Below are 20,207 nucleotides of genomic sequence, written 5' to 3' on the forward strand. Positions count from 1 at the left end.
TTTATATTACTTATTTGGTGATTGCTTGTGTGTGAGTTTGGATGGTTACATGTAAATATTAGTTGATGTTTTATTTTCTATTTATATCTCAATCGAAACTTTCTAATCTATAAACCTTTTGTGGATTCGTGTTATATGATTGTGATTCAGCCCCTGGTTAGATTCCCGGTTTGTAACAATACACTCTTACTTTATACTATTAACGATGCTTACAGAGTTGATATCGAGTAATCGAACCGATCAGAGCCATTAGTGATTCAAACAAATTTAAGCTTGTATTCTAGATTCTTCGATTTTTGGAAATGAGTTGAAATATCTTTGGGATTCAATTGTCATCAATTTAATGTTCTGATATATACTAATCTCATGATAGAAAATCTGTGTGTGCTATTTACCTATTTTTCTTCTAACAAAAATTTTGGAAAAACAAAACAAACTGATAGTGGGTAGTTATGTCTTCAATACATTAGTAGTTATTATCTATTTAAATTGAATTGTAGGATCGTGACTTTCTGCTTCTTTTTCTCCTTCTTTTCATTTATATTATCTAAATTACAATTTTATCTTTCAAATCATAGGCAAATAGATTTTTGAAATTTAAAAAATAATGGGCGTTTTAGAAAGTTCAAAAATTTAAGCCTTCAATTCTCTTTCTCACTGATCAATTCGATTACTCGACATCAATATTACCTCTTTAAGCATCGTTAATAGCACAAAGCAAGAAGGTATTGTTACAAGCCGGGGAACCAAACCAGGGAATGAATCACAGAACAGCATAGCATCGAAATCACAAATTGGATTAAAGGGTTTATAACTTTCGGATTAAGAATATAAAGACAGGAAATAAAACTTAAACTAATATATACATATGATCAATCAATCAACACACAAACAATCACCAAAACAAACCATATAAGAATAATGAATTCAACTTCTAATCTCAATCAGTTTCTTGTCGTAGGATTAACTAGAATAACTTAGGTTCGATCATGCAATTAGGGTCCTTCGAGGTTATCTTACCACATAGACATTTAACACATTCAAGTATTGCTTCGCGCCTTACTTAAAAATCTAATTCAATTAACCTAACATGCATACTTCGAGCAGCAAGAAAAGACTAACCAAATTCATATTACAAGTCTTTAATCGAACAACCTAGATATTATGCTATGCTTCGAGCAAACACAACAACTAAGTAATCTCTAAATCACTTAAGAAGATTTTTACGGCATAAACAAAATTCATTGAACAAAAATTGAAATCATTAATCTATATATAATTCGAAAGTTACATATAATCTCATAGAAAAATCACAATAAACATAACAAAACCTAAAACAATATTCATCCAAGAGCAAGAACAGAAAAATCTGAAATCTAAACAAGAAAATCATAGAGTTACACTTTAAATTATTCTTCCAGACTTAAGACAAGATAACTAGAGATCTTCAAGGGGATGAATGTCCTAGGCTTTGAGCTTTGGAGAAAAAGAATGGTGAAAGACTGGATGATTTCATATTCTAGGGTTCTTGGTGGTGAGTATGTGTTTTAGCAAAGCTTTGGCTGGCATTTGGCGCAAGGATTGATGATCTTCTGAATGCACAAATCCCCTTTATATATAAAGAACGTCAACGGCAGTAGAATGCACAAATTTGATGTCCAAAATATCCTCCAACCAATGAGAAAACTTCCTTTCGAGTGGAGAACAAGTTAGCATCTTTCCTTTAGGATTCTTCAAATCAGCAAAACTGACCTCCATGCAATAATTCTGTCATAACTTCTTCTAGGAAATAGATATCAATGTGATTCTAAATCCTACGGAAAGTTCTATCGATATATAGCACGTTTTCTGATTCATTGTTAGCTATCCTGAGAAGTCCGTCGAAGTTGGATGACGTGCACTGGTAGATTTCTGATTCTGATAAGGATTTGACTTTAATTGCATATCTTCTTCCTCCTCCATATTCGGATTTATTGTGCATAAAATTATCTTCAATTACACCTTAGAAATTCTTCTCCAACTCTATACAAGAGTCCAACTTCCAATATGAATCCTTCTCTTGAATGCACACGGCTAGAACTTCTCCTAATACATCTAGGACTTGATCACACCGTCTCTTCTCTCCTTGTCCATCTAAAATTTTTCTTTCTTGAAAAGAATCGACAAGTTAGAAATAGAAAAGTGCGAAAATAGGAAAATAGTCCTAGTTGAGTAAGGAAACCAATCTCGATATGGATTTCAAACATTTAGCACGTTTCATCATCAAATCACACATATTCGAGTTAAACTCTTCCTAAAAACTCGTTCTAACAAAATGAACTAAACCACACTTCCTCAACAACGCCTCAATGGGCCGGTTGCAAAAATGAGATCATCCATCACTAATGATCACTCTCGGCATACCAAACCTAGAGAAAGTGTTAGAACGAAGGAAATCTGCAACAACTCGAGATCATTGGTCCGTGTGGCTTTTTCGTCCACCCATTTCGAAACATAATCAACACAAACGAGTGTGTACAAGAAATCATTAGAGTTTGGAAAAGGAAACATGAAATCAATGCCCCAACAATTAAATATTTCAACAATCAAGACAAGATGCATTGGCATTTGATCTCTAGAACCTTTGTTTCAAATGTGTTGGCATCTATCACAAGTCATGCAAAAATGATATACATCTTTGAAGATCGTAGGCCAAAAGAAACCACATTCTAATACCTTAAGAGCAGTCCTACGTGAACCAAAATGTCATCCACCAGACTCAGAATGACAAAAAGTATGTATAAAATGATGTTTAGATTCAGGGACACACCTCCTAATGATTTGATCAACACAATGTTTCCACAAGTATGGTTCATCCCAAATGTAATACTTAGCTAAGGTCTTGACTCTATTATTTTGAGCATGCGATAAAGTATCCGGGAATTGCTTAGAAACAAGATAGTTCACAATATCTGCATATCATGGCTCACTTACCTCAACTCAAAAGAGTTGCTCATCCGGAAAACTCTCTTAAATGGCCAGGGGTTTGGCATCTCTCACTAAACGTCTCAAATAGCCTGCGACAACGTTGTCATTTCCCTTCTTGTCCTTGATTTCGAGATCAAACTCTTGGAGTAAGAGAATCCATTGAATCAATTTTGGGTTGGCATCTTTCTTCGTCATTAAGTACTTCAAAGCTGCATGGTCAGTGTAAATAATAACTTTGGATTGAAGTAAGTAATAACAAAACTTATCTAAAGCAAAGATCACAGCAAGAAGTTCTTTCTCAATTGTGGTGTAGTTCTGTTGAGCATCATTGAGCGTTCGGGAGGCATAGTAAATGGCATAGGGCTGCTTTTCCTTCCTTAGTCATAGCACGGCTCCAACTGCATAGTCGGAGGAATCACACATTAACTCAAATGGCAAAGACCAATCTGGCGGTGCCATGATCGGTGCTGACGTAAAGAGCTTCTTCAAAGTCTCAAATGCATGCTTGCAATCATCATCAAAGTGAAAGGGAACGTCCTTTTGAAGCAATGAACTCAATCGTCTCGCAATCTTGGAAAATCCTTGATAAACGTATGATAGAAACCTGCATGTCCAAGAAACGATCGAACATCCCTCACATTTGTGGGGAAACGTAAGTGACGCACAAGATCTACTTTAGACTTATCAACCTCAATTCCTTTAGATGAAACAAGATGAAACAATATGTCCTAAAACAATACCTTGTGTAACCATAAAGAGAGATTTTTCCCAATTCAACACCAAGTTAGTTTCTTCATAACGTCTAAGCACAAGTTCCACATTTTCTAAACATGCATCGAAATTCTCACCATAAACAGAAAAGTCATACATGAAAACTTCAATTTTAGAACCAATATACTCAGAGAAAATGTGATACATACAACTTTGAAACGTACCTGAAGCGTTGCATAAACCAAAAGGCATGTGACGATAACCAAACGTACCAAAAAGGCATGTGTCGTCTTTTCTTGATCCTCCTCTGCAACACTAATCTGATTGTATCCACTATATCCATCAAGGAAACAATAGAAAGAATGACCAGTTAACCACTCAAGCATTTGATCAATGAATGGCAACGGCATGTGATCTTTCCTTGTTGTGGCATTGAGCTTCCTATAGTCGATACACATACGGTGACTAATTACCGTTCTCTGAGGCACTAACTCATTATCCTTGTTCTTCACTACCATGATTCAGGACTTCTTTGGCACAACTTGAATTTGAGAGATCCACCTACTGTCCGAAATAGGGTAGATGACGCCACAATCATGTAACTTAGTGATCTCGTCCTTGACAACTTGCATCATTGGTGGCTGAAGACGTCTCTGACCCTCCTTGGTCGGTTTGGCACCATCTTCAAGTTAAATTTGATGCACACACATTGTAGGGCTGATTCCCTTGATGTCGGCTAGGGTCCATCCTATGGCCGTCTTGTGCCTTTTCAAAACCTCAATCAATCTCTCATCTTGTTCCTCGTTGAGTGCAGATGAAATGATCACTGGCAATGTATCCTCATATCCTATAAACGCATACTTCAAGTGGTATGTAAGAACCTTAAGATCAAGCTTTGGACTAGGAGAGACAAAACTTACCTCACGTGGCAAAACCTTAAGAGATACCACGTTCTCTAGTATAAAAGATGGCACAGTATCATTGGCTTTTAACTCAGAAACATTGGAGCCATCACTTGCAAATCTGGCCCCTTGGGCAATGGTGAGTGCCAACTCGTCATGTGCCAAGGTATCTAGATAGTTATATGCAAGGGAATCAAGAATGTCAACTGAAAAACAATCACTTAATTCTGAAAGGGGATACTTCATGAAAGTGAGTGATCCATTAAATACATCAATCTTTGTTCTTGCAGTCCTCATAAAGGGACGCCCCAACAAAATAGGGACCCCCTTGTCATCTGCTTCAGCTAGCTCCATATCAAGGTCATAGAAGTCCGTAGGTCATATCAAGCTCGAAACCTGCACAAGAACATCTTCAACATAGCCCAAAGGGACTTTGTTGGAACAATCAGCTAATCGAATAACCACACTATATTTTTTCAAATCTTCTAGACCTAAGTTAGCATAAATGTAGTATGGCATTACATTGATCGATGCTCCTAAGTCTTGGATTATCTTATGAAATTTTGTATTACCAATTGTACAAAGGATTGAAAAACTCCCTGGATCCTTGAGTTTAGGTGGTAGCTTTGTTTGTAGCACGGCTGAGATTGTCTTACTCATTGTTACCACTTTCTTCTCTTGAGTCATCCTCTTATTGGTGCACAATTCCTTCAGAAATTTAGCGTACTTCGGGATTTGTTGAATGCATTCAATGAGAGGCATGTTCACTTCTACCCTCTTAAAGATGTCGAGCATGAATTGATCAGAGTCATCCTTATTCTTCTTTGCAAATATATTGGTGAAGGGAACACAAGTTGAAAGCAAACCACTAGAGTTAGGATCTTTACATGTGTCATGCACGACATGATTACTTTGGGGCAGAGGCACGACATCATTGACCTTAGTGGAGGCATAGTCCTTCTCTAGGTCATTTGCAATGAAATTCTTGGCCTCTTTGTCTGTAGAAGGCACGGCTTTTTTGTTTTGCTATAATGGAGAATCCAAGATCCTCTCACTTTTGTCATCATGGCCTTCACATTAGGATTTGGCTCAGTTTGGCTTGGCCACTTATCTCCTTCATGGATCTTGCCCATGAAGTCAATCACTTGTCTCATCTGATTCTTAAGCTCGGTTATGTCGTTAGACTGAGCTTGATGACCTGTAACTAAAACTTGAGTAGTAGAGTTTAAATTGTATTTCCCTTAAGCAAGGGACTTCAAAAGTTCATCATAGTTAGGTGCAGATGCATTATTTTAACCATGAACATTGGAGTTAAAGGGAACATAACCTTGAGGTACATAAGGCTGCACAAACAAATCTAAAGGATGAGGTCCTTGACCTTGAACATTGGATGGTTGAGTATTGTTGTTCCAACGAAAGTTGGGATGGTCTCTATGTCTAGGATTGTATGTGTTCGAATAAGAATCATACCTAGGCTTTTTTTCCCCATGAAGCTCAACTCATCTTCAGTCATTGCACCATTTGGACAATTCTCGGTGGTGTGGTCCTAAAGGAACAAATGCCACACGCTTGAGTGTTGATGCTCGAACCATTGAATGCCTTGACAAGAACGTCAAGCTTTCTTTCTAAAGTAGCCATTTGATTCCTTGTATGAACGTCATACACCCCACGACTCTTGCTTCCTCTCTTCTCCTTTGTTAATGCTGTGATTATACTTGATTCAGTACGCCGTGCTCCACGTATATATAGTACGCCGTACTCCCGGTCACTTTCCTGCCACGGGTAACACACGTCGTTAGAGTAGAGACCACGGCGGCGTGGTCTTCGACTCTCCGACGCTTAAGTCAGGGCAATGATAATTTGTGCAGAGTGATGGTAGGAAGTTCAGTGTACTTACCTTGTAAGGTCAAGAGTCTGACCTTTTATTGTTGAGTTGAAGTGGATCGTTTACTTGCCATTCGATGTGGGACGACGTCCGATTAAGGTGCTCTCTGGAGCCTTCTTTGAGATGCGCGTGAGGGCACGTCCGTAGTCAGTTTGGGCCGTGGGGAGGCCCGTTGTGTAGTTATCGCGGCTGACTTGCTGTTAGTGTTGTAGGATTGTGCTATACGTTAGCTTTAATGCGCTGGTAGTTGTGCTGATTATGGCGGGCATAAGCCTATGCCAACAAGTCCCCCCAAGTTCCCAGTCTAGGGAGGTAATTTCTTGACTGGGGAGTTAATAATTGAGCGTCTTGCCATAATCAGCAATGGGTCTTGCGGACCCTCTCGTAGTCCCCCCACTCCCCGGTTAAGGAATGCCGAGTTTTTGTTGTGTAGTATGTTTGATTGCTTCTCTCTGTTGGGGACTTCTTATGTCGCTACTTTTAAGCGTAGTGCGTCTATCATGGCGTAGTAAGTTCTTACGCGTAGGACGTCTTGTATCGCTATCTTTGAGCGTAGTGCATCCGTCATAGCGTAGTGAGTTCTTACGCGTAGAACGTCTTATCGCTGTCTTTGAGCGTAGTGCGTCCGTCATAGCGTAGTAAGCTCTTACGCGTAGGACGTCTTATTGCTGTCTTTGAGCGTAGTGCGTCCGTCATAGCGTAGTAAGCTCTTACGCGTAGGACGTCTTATCGCTGTCTTTGAGCGTAGTGCGTCCGTCATAGCGTAGTAAGCTCTTACGCGTAGGACGTCTTATCGCTGTCTTTGAGCGTAGTGCGTCCGTCATAGCGTAGTAAGCTCTTACGCGTAGGACGTCTTATCGCTGTCTTTGAGCGTAGTGCGTCCGTCATAGCGTAGTAAGCTCTTACGCGTAGGACGTCTTATCGCTGTCTTTGAGCGTAGTGCGTTCGTCATAGCGTAGTGAGTTCTTACGCGTAGAACGTCTTATCGCTGTCTTTGAGCGTAGTGCGTTCGTCATAGCGTAGTGAGTTCTTACGCGTAGAACGTCTTATCGCTGTCTTTGAGCGTAGTGCGTCCGTCACAGCGTAGTGAGTTCTTACGCGTAGAACGTCTTATCGCTGTCTTTGAGCGTAGTGCGTCCGTCATAGCGTAGTAAGCTCTTACGCGTAGGACGTCTTATCGCTGTCTTTGAGCGTGGTGTGTGTAGGTTGGGAACAGCGCCATTCGTGCTGTGGGGAGCACGTGTCATACATGCATTGGGCGGATGTTTCGTGAACGTTTCAAATTCGTGGGGTGACGTTATCCGAGAAGACAGTTATTGCGTGTAATTAAGGCGTGTGTAACCGAAACGTTGCCTCGGTAACTCAGGCCACGTGGCGAGATCTGGAGCGATACCTCTTGGGTCGACGACTAGGATGCGAGTAACGGTTTTCTGAATCTGACGGTTAAGGATCGCTTCTGAAGGATCAACGGGCTGGATGTGAGGTGGAGTTTACTACAAAAGGGAGAAAGGGACAGAATGGCTGTCATTATCGACAGACCCAAGTTTTCGAAATCCAAATTCTCTCATTCCCTCTCTTTTGCTTTTGTCTGCTCCCTTTTCTTCCAAGCGTAAACTCATCGGGATTTTTGCGTGAATCGGCTTTTTGAGGTATGTTTTCTGGTCGGATCCTTCTTTATTCGGTTTGTGGCTTGTTGTTTGTTGGTAGATTTGTGTTTGTAGGGTAAATCGGTGGTTTTGGGTTTTGGGTCTTTCCGGCAGATATGTGGGTTTTGGGTCCATTTGATCTTTAGATGATTATTTTCCGGCAAGGTGGGGTGTTTGTATAGGCGGTGCGGATGGGTTTTCGCCGTTAACTGGGCTTGGTGTTCTTCATGTTCTTCGTGTTCTTCATGTTCTTCAAACTCGTTCTTGCGAGGTTCGTAGGATAGATCTGACTTTACTTTTTGACTTATAGTTTTAGGTTGTTCGCCTTTGACTTCGGTGTTGCTTGCTGCGGCGTAATGTCTAGGATAATTATACTAACTGATAGCGATTCCGCGTCTGCAGAAGGAAGTTGGTCCGCGTCGTCATCCGCTTGGTCGTGGACAAGTGAATTAGAGACCAACTACTTGGACTTGGTGCGGCGTAGTGGTGGAAACGATTTGCATCGCGAAGATCGTTCTACTGTCTTTGCTAGAGTGTTAGCGAACTGGGACACGAGTGAGTCGTCAAGCACCATGGAGTCGCAACGTGAAGAGACTGGAGAAAGTGAAGGAGTATCTGAGCGTATTATAAGTGCTTCGGGGACTAGCACTTCAGGCCCAACACTGAGCCCAGCGCCTGTAAGGCGCTGGTTAGATGGTGGTGTGCAGAGGTCGGAAGTGGAGGAGGCACATGGAGCCGACTCCGCCGCAGTGAGTGGTTATGTGGAGGAATTTAAGTTACCTGGGACTATCCTCGCCCGTGCGATTCGGCGTGATGAATTTGGTTCAATGTTGCCAAACGGGCATGCCTTGGTGAGCCCCTCCGTATTACGACTTGGGGTGGAGTTGCCGTTAGACCCTCGTCTGCAATGTCTTGTGGCGGAGTTTGGCTTGGCCTTTGGCCAAGTGAGTTATAACATGTGGCGGGTTCTTCTCGGTCTCTGTTCATTATTCTACCTGTCGGGGTGTTCGGCTCCTACTGCGGCGGAGGTTCTCCATTTCTTCAAAGTGGACTACAACCAGCGTAATGGTAATGGGGGGACCGCGCGGTTTGTGAGGCGGGATGAGCGCAGTGAGTACCAGGTTTTAGAGAACTGGCCCACCTCGGAGGCGAACTGGAGAAAAAACAGCTTCGTGGTGGAGGACGGGTGGGAATATGGGCGCATTAACGGGGTAGAGTATATCCTAAGGAAACGTATTCCCTCGCGGTTCCGGGCTATTAACTGTAGGTTTCAATGCTTTACTAACTTTTGTTACTACGGAATGATTGTTTGCTGATGCTACCTTCGCTCTGTTTTTGTTTGTGTAGCTGGAAGGAGATTGGTTTTGTCCGAGCGAGAGGTTGACCGGGTGAATCGTGTAACTTATCTTTGGAGGTGTCAAGGTGAAGACTTGGTTCACGATTTAAAGGTATTGACGAACCCGTACCTCCTGTTCGAGCAAGGATTACTCCGTCGTCATCGTAAGTAGAAGTGCTCTGTTCTTCCCTCTTTGTTTTGTTTGTGGCGTATTAATCTGTTGTTATATGTGCAGCTACGACACTCTCGGTGAACAGGAATTTCGAGAAATCAGAGCGCATCTGCTACGCCCGGTTTCTGCAGCAGGAAGATCCTGACGTTACGCCGGATACTGAAGGGCTAGCGATTACGATGTTGCGACGCGTCATGTCTAAGAAGGCGGCAGCCTCTACAAAGAAAGTAAATGTCGCAGCGCAGCGAGTCGAGGATTCGTCCGCGGTTGTGGACCTGTCCATTCCCCTGCACGCGAACCTGCCAAATGAGCAGGGATTACCACGCCGCAGTGATGCGGAAGGAGTGGGCCGTATCGATGTCGATCCGCATCTGGCTGATCCGCTTGAGACTGGCAGGAAGAAGAAGCCGCAGAAGGCGGGCGCGTCTTCGAAAAGAGCAAAGTCATCTGTTGCCCCCGAGGATGTGGAGGATGCGGCAGTGGAGGCTCCGCCTCCTAAAAGACAGAGGACTACGCAGCTGGTGCCACTCACCTTCACGGAGTCTCGGGTTTTCGAGGATCTGTCCGCCTTGGACCGCAGTCCTCTGAGCCAGCTAGGAGCTCCGGAACTGGAGAAGCTGGTGTTGCTAAGCCAGCGCGCCGAGCTCGGGGGTTTGAGGCGACCTGAAGGATCTGGTCTGGACCTGCGGAGTCCCCTCGGTCTTGCTGCCACGAGGGCAGCAAAGATGGTTTTTAATTTGCTTGATGCGGAGCGGGATGCTCTGGAGGCACAGCGCCATCTCGCCGAAGTGGTTGAACGGGACAGCACCCATGAGACAAGGGTGTTGCTGCTGGAAAATGACTTGGCCAATGCTAGGGCCAAGTTGGAAAATGCGGCGAACCTCCAGGAGGACCTTCGGCAGGAGGTTGCCCGTCGAGAGGTAGCGGAGTCACTTGCCTGAGAAGCGGCGGCGGAGAGGGATGCGGCGCAGTCTGCCCTTGCGGATGCAGAGGAGCTCGTTAGACGGATGAGCGAGGAGGCGGAAGCTGAGAGGGCCCGCGTAGCAGAGGAGGCTGCGTCTAGCGCCGTGACTGCCTTCAAATCATCCATGGAGATGACTAAGTACTTGGAAGGGTACTATGTCACGGCTGTGGGTGACATGATAGCGCAGTTCCAGGAGCTGGAGATGCTGGATCCCGCGGACTACGAGGTCCGGCTGTCGGAGAAGGGTTTGGAACCGCCGCCCATGCCACATGAAGTGACTCCGCCCTTTTCGCAGCCTACTTCTACTGCGGAGGCCGAAGGTGGTAAGGAAATTTCTAACTCTTCTTCGTCTGGTTTTTCTTGTGATAATGACAGGTCTGATTCTAATCCGGAGACTCCCTCTCCTACTCCTCCTTCTCAGAGCATCAGGATGCACAACCGCCGCAAGGCGAATCGGGGGAAGCGGCGGGGCTAGAAGCTGCGAGTACCGGCGATGCGGTCTGAGCAACGCTGGCGTACCAAGTTGCGGGGGAGGAGTAGGATAGGGTGATAAGATCGTTGTAATGCGTCTCCTGTCGCCGTAGTCTTTATGTTTCTGTATTTTTTTTTTTTTTTTTTTTTTTGCATTTTCTGTAACGGCCTTTGTGCCGAACTTGCTATCTTTTGATGAATAGAAGTTCTTTTGACCCGTGTTTTTTTTATATTATTGCCGTAGCAATATTGTGGTTGTTGTTTTGTGCTTTTGGCTGTATGCTTAATTCTATCTTCGTTGTGCGCACAATGAAATTGTCTGTCGAAGGAATTTAATTGCCATAGTACGCTAGCGTAGTAAGGATCAATGGTTTGAAAAATTCCTCATTTCATTGATAGCCTGGCCGTAGCCATTTTGTACAAAGATAGCTAAAGCAGTGCGCCAAAAGCACTCAAACAGTTGGTCCTTGTGCTACGGATGGACTCCTACTTGTAATAGTACTTGAGTTGTTCCATGTTCCAAGGATGGGCTAATTTTTCTCCGTACTTGTCTTCTAGGCAGTACGTGTTTGGTGCTATGATTTGGACGACTTTATACGGTCCATCCCATCTCGGGCGTAGTCCAGTGACCTTTGTTTGGATCTTCTTTTAGGACCCAGTCGCCTAATTGTAGTGTCCTGCTCTTGACTCTCGAGTTATAGAAGCGTGCCACGCGCTGTTTGTTCTGGATGTTATGGCGATGCGCTGTGATGCGTTTCTCTTCCAAGAGATCTTTATCAAGGTGTATACTGTCCGAATTGGTTTCGGGGTCAAATAGTGAAACCCGTTGTGTTGGCTGAATTACTTCGATGGGTAGAACTGCTTCCCAGCCATACATTAAGCAAAAAGGAGTTTCGCCCGTGGCTTCTGTTGGTGTGGTACGGATTGCCCATACTACCTCGTCGAGTTTTTCTGGCCAAAGTCATTTAGCTTCACCCAGCTTTTTTCGAAGAAGGCTTTTAATCAATTTGTTGGCGGCTTCTACTTGCCCATTGGTTTTTGGATGTGCTACGGATGCGAATTTGAGCTTAGTTCCTCTTGCCTTGCACCAAGTGATGAGGTACTCGTTGTTGATCTGCGTGCCGTTATCTGTGATGATAGACTCCGACGTACCGTGACGGTAGAAGATGTTGCGTTGCAGGAAGTTTTGAACCTTCTCGGTTGTTATGGCCGTCAGGGGCGCAGCTTCAATCCATTTGGAATGATAATCGATACATACAATGACCCACTTGAATTGACATTTCCCGACGGGTAATGGGCCAATCAGATCCATTCCCCAAAGGCAGTTGATCCACGGGCTGACTATGTAGGATAGTGGTTCGGAGGGTAGGCGTGGTATGGGTCCATGGATTTGACATTTGTGGCAAGACCTGGCGAGCTCCTGTGCATCGGAGGCTAATGTGGGCCAATAATATCCTGTGCGGAGTGTTTTTGCGGCCAATGCGCGGCTGCCGTAATGGTTGCCACAATCACCGCTGTGGATTTCGTTCAAGATCTGCTTGCCTTCTTTGGTTGTGACGCACTTGAGGTCTGCATTCAGCAGACCTTGGCGATAGAGTGTGTTGTTCCGCAGGTAATATCTTACCGCCCGTCTCCTTAGTTGTTTTGCCATGGTCTCGTCTTCTGGTAGCTTGCCGTTGCACTTGAATGCTACTATCTCATCCATCCACGAGGCTTGGTCGCGCTCTATCTGGCATATCTGTTGCAAGGTCTGGTGAATGGAGGGATGGTGGAGAATTTCGACCCTGGTATCCTTGTGGCATTGGTGGGGTTGCGCCGTGGCGAGTCTTGCTAAGGAGTCCGCTCTTGCGTTATTGGCCCTCGGTATTTGATTGATGTGGTAGAATTCGAACTGCTTTAATAATGTTGTGGCATACGCCAGGTAGGCTGCTAGTTGCTCATCCTTAGCAGTGAAGGACCCGGTGATTTGATTGACTACGAGCTGAGAATCACTGAACACATTAATGCTAGTGGCACCCGTGCTTAGGGCCAATTGTAGTCCTGCAATCAGTGCTTCGTACTCCGCTACATTGTTGGAGGCGGCAAAGTTGAATTTTAAAGCATACTCGAGTTCGAGTCCCCCCGGTCCGCTCAAGATGATCCCCGCTCCGCTAGATTTTGCGCAGCTAGAGCCATCTACGTGCAAGTTCCATGGCGAAATACTGACGGGGTTGATGACATTATCTGGTTCCACTTCCGCCGTATCTCGGGGGATCATTTCTGCTATGAAATCGGCTACGGCCTGTCCTTTTATGGCGGGTCGCGGCCTGTATTCGATGTCGAATTCTGTCAGCTCGATAGCCCATTTGCTGAGTCGCCCGGAGTGTTCTGGATTCTGTAGTACTTGTTTGAGAGGTTGATTTGTGAGTACGTGGATGCTGTGAGCTTGGAAATAGTGGCGCAGTCGTCTGGCTGCTACGATGAGCGCGAGGGCTAATTGCTCCAATGTTGGGTATCTTGTCTCTGGGCCGTTCATGGCTCGTCCTGCGTAAAAAACTGGTAGTTCTTTAGTTCCATCACGGCGAACTAAGGCACTGCTGACCGCGGTTGTGGATACTGCGAGGTAAAGGTACAGGGGTTCACCCGGCTGTGGGGTTGACAGTAATGGTACTGCGGCGAGGTAATCTTTTAATCCCTGAAAGGCCTCTTGGCAGTCTGGTGTCCATTCGATCAGTTTACTCTTAGAGCGCCTTAACAATCTGAAGAACGGCTCACACTTGTCAGTCAGTCTTGATATGAATCTAGATAATGCCACGAGCCTGCCTTGGAGGGCTTCTACATCCTTCTTGAGTATTGGCTGCGCCATATCTAGGATGGCTTGTATCTTTTCGGGATTTGCCTCTATGCCGCGTTGACTGACGATGTAGCCCAGGAACTTGCTTGTTGTTACGCCGAAAAAACATTTCTCCGGGTTTAATCTCATCTTGTACTTTTTGAGCACATTGAAGATGGTTCGGAGGTTGGTTACATGGTCTTCTGCTTTTATGCTTTTGGCCAGCATGTCATCGACGTACACCTCGATTTCCCGACCGATGTGTTGGTCAAACATTTGTGTGACGCAACGCACATACGTAGCACCCGCATTTTTTAATCCGAAGGGCATTACGTTATAACAGTACAGGCCCCTATCAGTGACGAAGGTCGTAGCTTCTTGATCCGCCGGGTTCATGCGTATCTGATTGTACCCGGAGTAGGCGTCCATCATACTGAGCAACTCGTGACCTGCCGTGGCATCAATGAGCTGGTCAATTCTGGGTAGGGGGAAACTGTCCTTTGGGCATGCTTTGTTTACGTTCTTGTAATCCACACACATACGCCATTTACCGTTGGCTTTACGTACCATAACACAGTTTGAGATCCACTCAGGGTACTGTACCTCCCGGACGAACTTCATGCCTCTCAATTTGTCAACTTCCTGGCGTATCGCCGTGCTTTTTTCATCGTCGAAGCTTCGGCGCTTTTGCTTAATTGGGTGTGCGGAAGGTTTGATGTGCAATTCATGCATGATGATGTCGGGCGAAATACCAGGCATGTCTTCATAAGACCATGCGAAGACTTCCATGTTGTCGCCCAAGAAACTTGTTAAATCTCTCTCAACAGTGGGATTGAGAGTTGCCCCGATTTTGATCTTGCGCTCCGGATGACTTGCGAATGAGGATTCGGGGTTTGCCGGAATTTTTGTCTCGTATGGCGTAGCCTTCTGCTTGCTCTTTCCTTTCGACGTTTCGCCATCTCGTGCGTCGACAACTTTGTCGGTCAAGTTTACTGTGGCGTGTACTGCCAGGATTTCGTGTCGGTTGCGCGTTTGTCGAATTGCGCGTGTCTGGCAATCTTTTGCCACGGATTGTGAACCCCGGACCTGTCCTGTTCCGTGCGGAGTTGGGAATTTCATGAGCATTATGTGTCCGGCGATAAAAGTTCGCATCCGGTTAAGTGTAGGTCGGCCGATGATCCCGTTGTATGAGCTGTAGGCATCGACTATGATGAACTCAGCTTCGACGCAAACTGTGCATGGTGCGGTCCCAATGCGTACTGTCATATAATCCGAACCTACGGGTTGGGTTATGTCACCAGAGAAGCTGACTAGCGGTTCGTGGTCTTGTACCAATTTCTTGCCGCTACGCTCCATTTTTTCGTAGCAGCCCTTGAATAGGACGTTGACTGCAGATCCCGTGTCGATCATCATCTTCCCTATGTCCCATTGTCCGCCCAAGATTGCGTCTATGAGGAAAGCGTCGTCATTGGGTAAGGAGATGCCAATTTCCTCGTCCTCAGTGAAGGTGATCGGTTTCCATCCTTCTTTCTGTCGTTTAACGTTTCCTCCTGTGATGGCATACACCTGCCTTGGGTGATTATTGCGGTCAAAGCGCTTTTTTGCTCGGTTGGACCAGTTGGTCTTCGGGGCTCCTCCCTCTATAAAGTTGATGCGGCGTAGGGTCTCGACTGCGGCAACCACATTCTGTTGTATCCTCTGTTGCGCCGGGCGAACTCCCGTGTCGCCATTGGCTCTTAATATGCGGAGGGTGCGGCAATCATTCGTGTTATGACTTCCATTTTCGTGGAATCTGCACCATTTACCAGTTTCGGCTTCGGTTTGGGGGCGTAGCGGTCTTGCTGGTTTCCTCAACGTGTCCTGATGTGCGTGGAAAAAGTCCTCCAGGGTCTCTTCCCTAGGCAGTGTGTGGTCACTACGGCGTCCCATCGCGTTAACTTGGCGGGGGTCTCTGTTGTCGCGACGTTCCTGGCCAAGTCTTCTGTTCCTGTCCCGGCCCCTGTGCCGATCGTTGTTACGCGCATCACGGTGATTGGCTTGATGCCACTCTCTCTTCCTGCCTTTGCTATGGTCTTCTGTGTTTGGGAAGAGCTCGCGCTGGAGGGGGACTGTGTGTGTAGATGTTTGCGTCATAGTAGTTTTGTCTGATGGTACTGGGGTCCGCTTCTCTCCGTATGTGACGTATTCTGCCTGAGCGTATCGTACTGCTTCAGTCATGATGTCATCGTATGTGGCGCCGCGCATTCGAGGGTCCACATTAATGTGGAACAAGAAGTTCTCTGACCGTAGTCCTTCCTTAAAAGCAGCCAAGGCGAGCGTTTTGTTCAGGTTCCGGCATCTGGATGCTGCAGTCTGCCATCGCATGACGAAGGTGCCCAATGTTTCCCTGCTCTCTTGTTTTACTTGAAATAGGCCATCAGTTGTGTGGGCGGCCCCGGCCATGAGTATAAACCGATTAAGAAATGCTGTGGTTAACTGCGCGAAGGAATCCATGGAGTTCACTGGTTGTTCAAAGAACCAATTCATGGCATCCCCATCTAAGGTTTCGCTGAATAGGTGGCATAAGGTGGCGTCGTCGAATTCTCTACTGGCAGTGACTTTTTTGAAGTTATCAATGTGCCGGAATGGATCGCCTTCACCTGTGTACGGCGTGATTTTTGGGCTCTTGGATTGAGAAGGACGCACGGTGTTCATTATTCTCGTAGTGAATGGGCCTAGCCTGGCTGCGAACACTGGTTGGCACCGTGGATTGGCATCCCGTTGTTCTATCGCTGTTAGCCGCTGCAAGATCAGGGCTAGCGTGGCAGACTCGCTGTTGTGAGCAGCTGTGGGGGGTCTGGAACGGGAGGTGACGCTTGTGCTTCCTTCCTCACGGTTATGGATACGCCGTGGTGATGGTGGCCGTTTCTTGGCGAGTTCGGAGGGGGTCAAGCTGATACTTAAGCGAACTTGTTCTCGTCCTCTTGTTTGCGCGCTGCCCTCGCGATTTGACTCCCCATGTAAATGACTGCGCTCAGCCCGTTCGAGCTGTGTCCGTATCCTGTCAAGTTCGCTCTGAAGAGCTGCTGCTTTCTCGCGTTCCAGTACCTCGCGCTGCTGGCAATCGGCTAGGTCGCGAGCCATGCTTTCCATTCTTGCGGCGGTTGCCGGATCTGTAGTCGCATTGGTACTAACGACTGTTCCGGGTGTAGGTGTGAGGATGAAAGGGTCGTTGGCGGAGGGTAGAGGGTGGTTGAGGCTAAGGTCTGTGACGTCTTCGATGTGACCGCCTGCCGGAGTAGAGGGGGACGGATTCGTAGTGCCCATGTCGAAGTGTAGTTGTTTGGCTAGGTGTTGCATGGGATGTTTTTTTTTGTTTGACTTTTTGTTGCGGGTTCCCACAGACGGCGCCAATGTTAATGCTGTGATTATACTTGATTCAGTACGCCGTGCTCCACGCATATATAGTACGCCGTACTCCCGGTCACTTTCCTGCCACGGGTAACACACGTCGTTAGAGTAGAGACCACGGCGGCGTGGTCTTCGACTCTCCGACGCTTAAGTCAGGGCAATGATAATTTGTGCAGAGTGATGGTAGGAAGTTCAGTGTACTTACCTTGTAAGGTCAAGAGTCTGACCTTTTATTGTTGAGTTGAAGTGGATCGTTTACTTGTCATTCGATGTGGGACGACGTCCGATTAAGGTGCTCTCTGGAGCCTTCTTTGAGATGCGCGTGAGGGCACGTCCGTAGTCAGTTTGGGCCGTGGGGAGGCCCGTTGTGTAGTTATCGCGGCTGACTTGCTGTTAGTGTTGTAGGATTGTGCTATACGTTAGCTTTAATGCGCTGGTAGTTGTGCTGATTATGGCGGGCATAAGCCTATGCCAACATCCTTGGAACTAAATCGGCGATTATTGTCGACCAAGTCATCAATCAAGGTGTAAGCCTCTTGACTAGTCTTGTTCATGAATGTGCAGTCACATGCCGAATCCACCATACTCTTGTTAGTGGTGTCGAGTCCTTCATAGAAGAATTGCACCAAGTCATCCAACGAAATACCATGGTTAGGGCACTTCCTTTGTAGTTCCTGAAATTCCTCCCATGCCTTGTAGAGTGAATCACCATCCTTTTGAGTGAAGTTTTGAATCTCCCTCTTTATTCTTTTCGTGAGCTGAGCAGGGAAGAATTGCTTCAAGAACCTCCTAGTCATTTCATCACATGTGGTGATGATTCCCGCAGGCAGAGAGTACAACCAACGCTTAGCATCGTCCTTAAGAGTAAATGGAAACAAAAGCAACCTCAAGCCTTCTTGAGAAAGATGATGAATTGATTGGAGCTTGAAAATGTCCAAGAATTCCCTAAGGTGAACATTAGGGTCTTCCATTGAGGAACCTGAGTACTTAGGCAGCTGCCCAAGCAATTGAACTGGAATGAAGAAGTTGGCTTCGTTCAGTGGAGTGAAAGCAATGCATGAAGGTGATTTAGGGGTGGTGGGGATGAAAGCATTCTTGAGTGCCATTAAAGGACCAGTAAGAATTAGAGTACGGAAATTGTGTCTGTCTCCGAGTTGAAGATGAAGTAGAAGAAAATATCCTCCTCTTCTTTTGATCTAGGTGAAGAGTTTAGGATTGAATTGCTTGGATAAGTTTCGAATATAAGAGTCTACTCGAGCTAGAGTCTTGTAAGTCTTTTAAGTGCTTGAATTCTATATTTGAGCTCTTGTGTTTTCTTAGATATAGCGGACATGCATAGTTCCTGCAATACGAAAGTTAGAGAGTTAGCATTGAAGAATACAAAAATGAAACAAGAAACGTGCTCTTCCTTAGTCATATACACGGCACACTTAGGGAAGAGGCATGTCAACTATGTTGTCATGTTACAAAGTTAGTTTTTTACATTTACAAAGTTCATACAATTCACAAGTTCTTTTTGTTGTTTCAATGATTGAACGATCGATTAATTCTAAGTTGTAAACTGAGGTGGACGTGTGGCCTAAGTATGGATGTCTAGACACAAGATCAAGTCTTTGTTTCAAAAGGCCGTGTATCTCAGTTAGAGATAGTGAACATGGTAAGACTCATTTGTTGAACTACGGAGAGCGAAATCCCTATCGACTCCATCACCGAGATGTATGTCAGTTTGTAGTTCTCTGAGATCCAATTTTGGTCTCATGCACTAAGGTAATAAAAGAGCGTGCCCCTTACTCAGCTGGACTCAAATTTGAGTGTTAGACAAATTTCCAAGTGTTAATAAAAGCCGCCCTCAACTTCATGCAAAAACTTTGGAAGAAAACATGAGGGGTTAAGGCTAATATTAACAAAATAGACTTTACCTATTCCGTTTGATTTACAACCTACAACAATTATTCACTCAATCACCATAACAGCAACCTAAAATATATTTACTATATGTTACAATAAAATAAGATAAGAATATACAAATGTACAATATGAACAGTGAATTAGAAATTAAAAGTTAAGGATCCATTTTTATGGATCCCCGGCAACGACGTCATTTGATCGGTTCGATTACTCGACATCAATATTAACACTGTAAACATCGTTAGTAGTATAAAGCAAGAGGGTATCATCCAAAAACCGGGGATCCACTAGGGCAAAGAATTACAAAAATTTAACAACGAATTCACAAAAAGATATAAAGTTTTAAAGATATAAGATCGGATCAAACAGAAAATATAAAACTCAAACTAATATATACATGTGATCAACCAACCAACACAAAAACATCACCAAATAAAACGTCACAAGTAGCTTCGAAATCATAATCTCATCCTATGCAAACACCGAACCTTAGCGGGCAAGTATTGAGTGAACAAACAACAACCTAATGCCGAACTAGGTTACTTAGCGCATCCCTAACTCGAAACATGGCCTGTAATCCTACATTAGCGCTTAGAAATTACAAGGTAACATGTCATTCTCAATTTTACCACTTCATTGATTCATCTCTTATTTAATTACTTAGCGCATCTTAGATAACAAACGGATCATGGTTAATTCCTAGTGATTACTAACAAGTCAAGCATGTTACTTACTTTAACAAGTTAACAAAAACACTTAAGAATCATATATGGAAAACTAACTTAGCGCCTTAAATCACATATAGTTAACGCATAAGAAAGAGAATCATTAAATCATTGAATTATAAACTTACAGCATCTACATAGAAATCATAGAAAACAAAATTAGAACTACTTTATAACATCTTGCAAAATCGTAAACTACATAAGAGTATTCCACAAATTCGGAACTAGCCAAAAACAGAAACACAACATCACACAAAGAATCCAAACTGAAAACATAATTGAAGAAGTAATGAGTTACACTTTGCAAATCTCCTTAGC

At 44.8% G+C, this 20,207-nt stretch overlaps 2 protein-coding genes across 2 annotated transcripts in view; both read right to left on the minus strand.

Annotated features, from left to right (window-relative positions):
- Positions 1 to 20,207, minus strand: part of LOC126798699 (rhomboid-like protein 20) — a 271,709-nt gene that overhangs the window by 228,618 nt on the left and 22,884 nt on the right. The window lies entirely within an intron of this gene.
- On the minus strand, positions 12,016 to 17,172 carry LOC126796988 (uncharacterized). The gene has a single exon (XM_050523688.1). The coding sequence runs from the start codon at positions 17,170 to 17,172 to the stop codon at positions 12,016 to 12,018; it is 5,157 nt and encodes a 1,718-aa protein (XP_050379645.1).

The sequence above is a fragment of the Argentina anserina genome, chromosome 6 (assembly GCF_933775445.1).
Source record: "Argentina anserina chromosome 6, drPotAnse1.1, whole genome shotgun sequence".
NCBI lineage: Eukaryota > Viridiplantae > Streptophyta > Magnoliopsida > Rosales > Rosaceae > Argentina > Argentina anserina.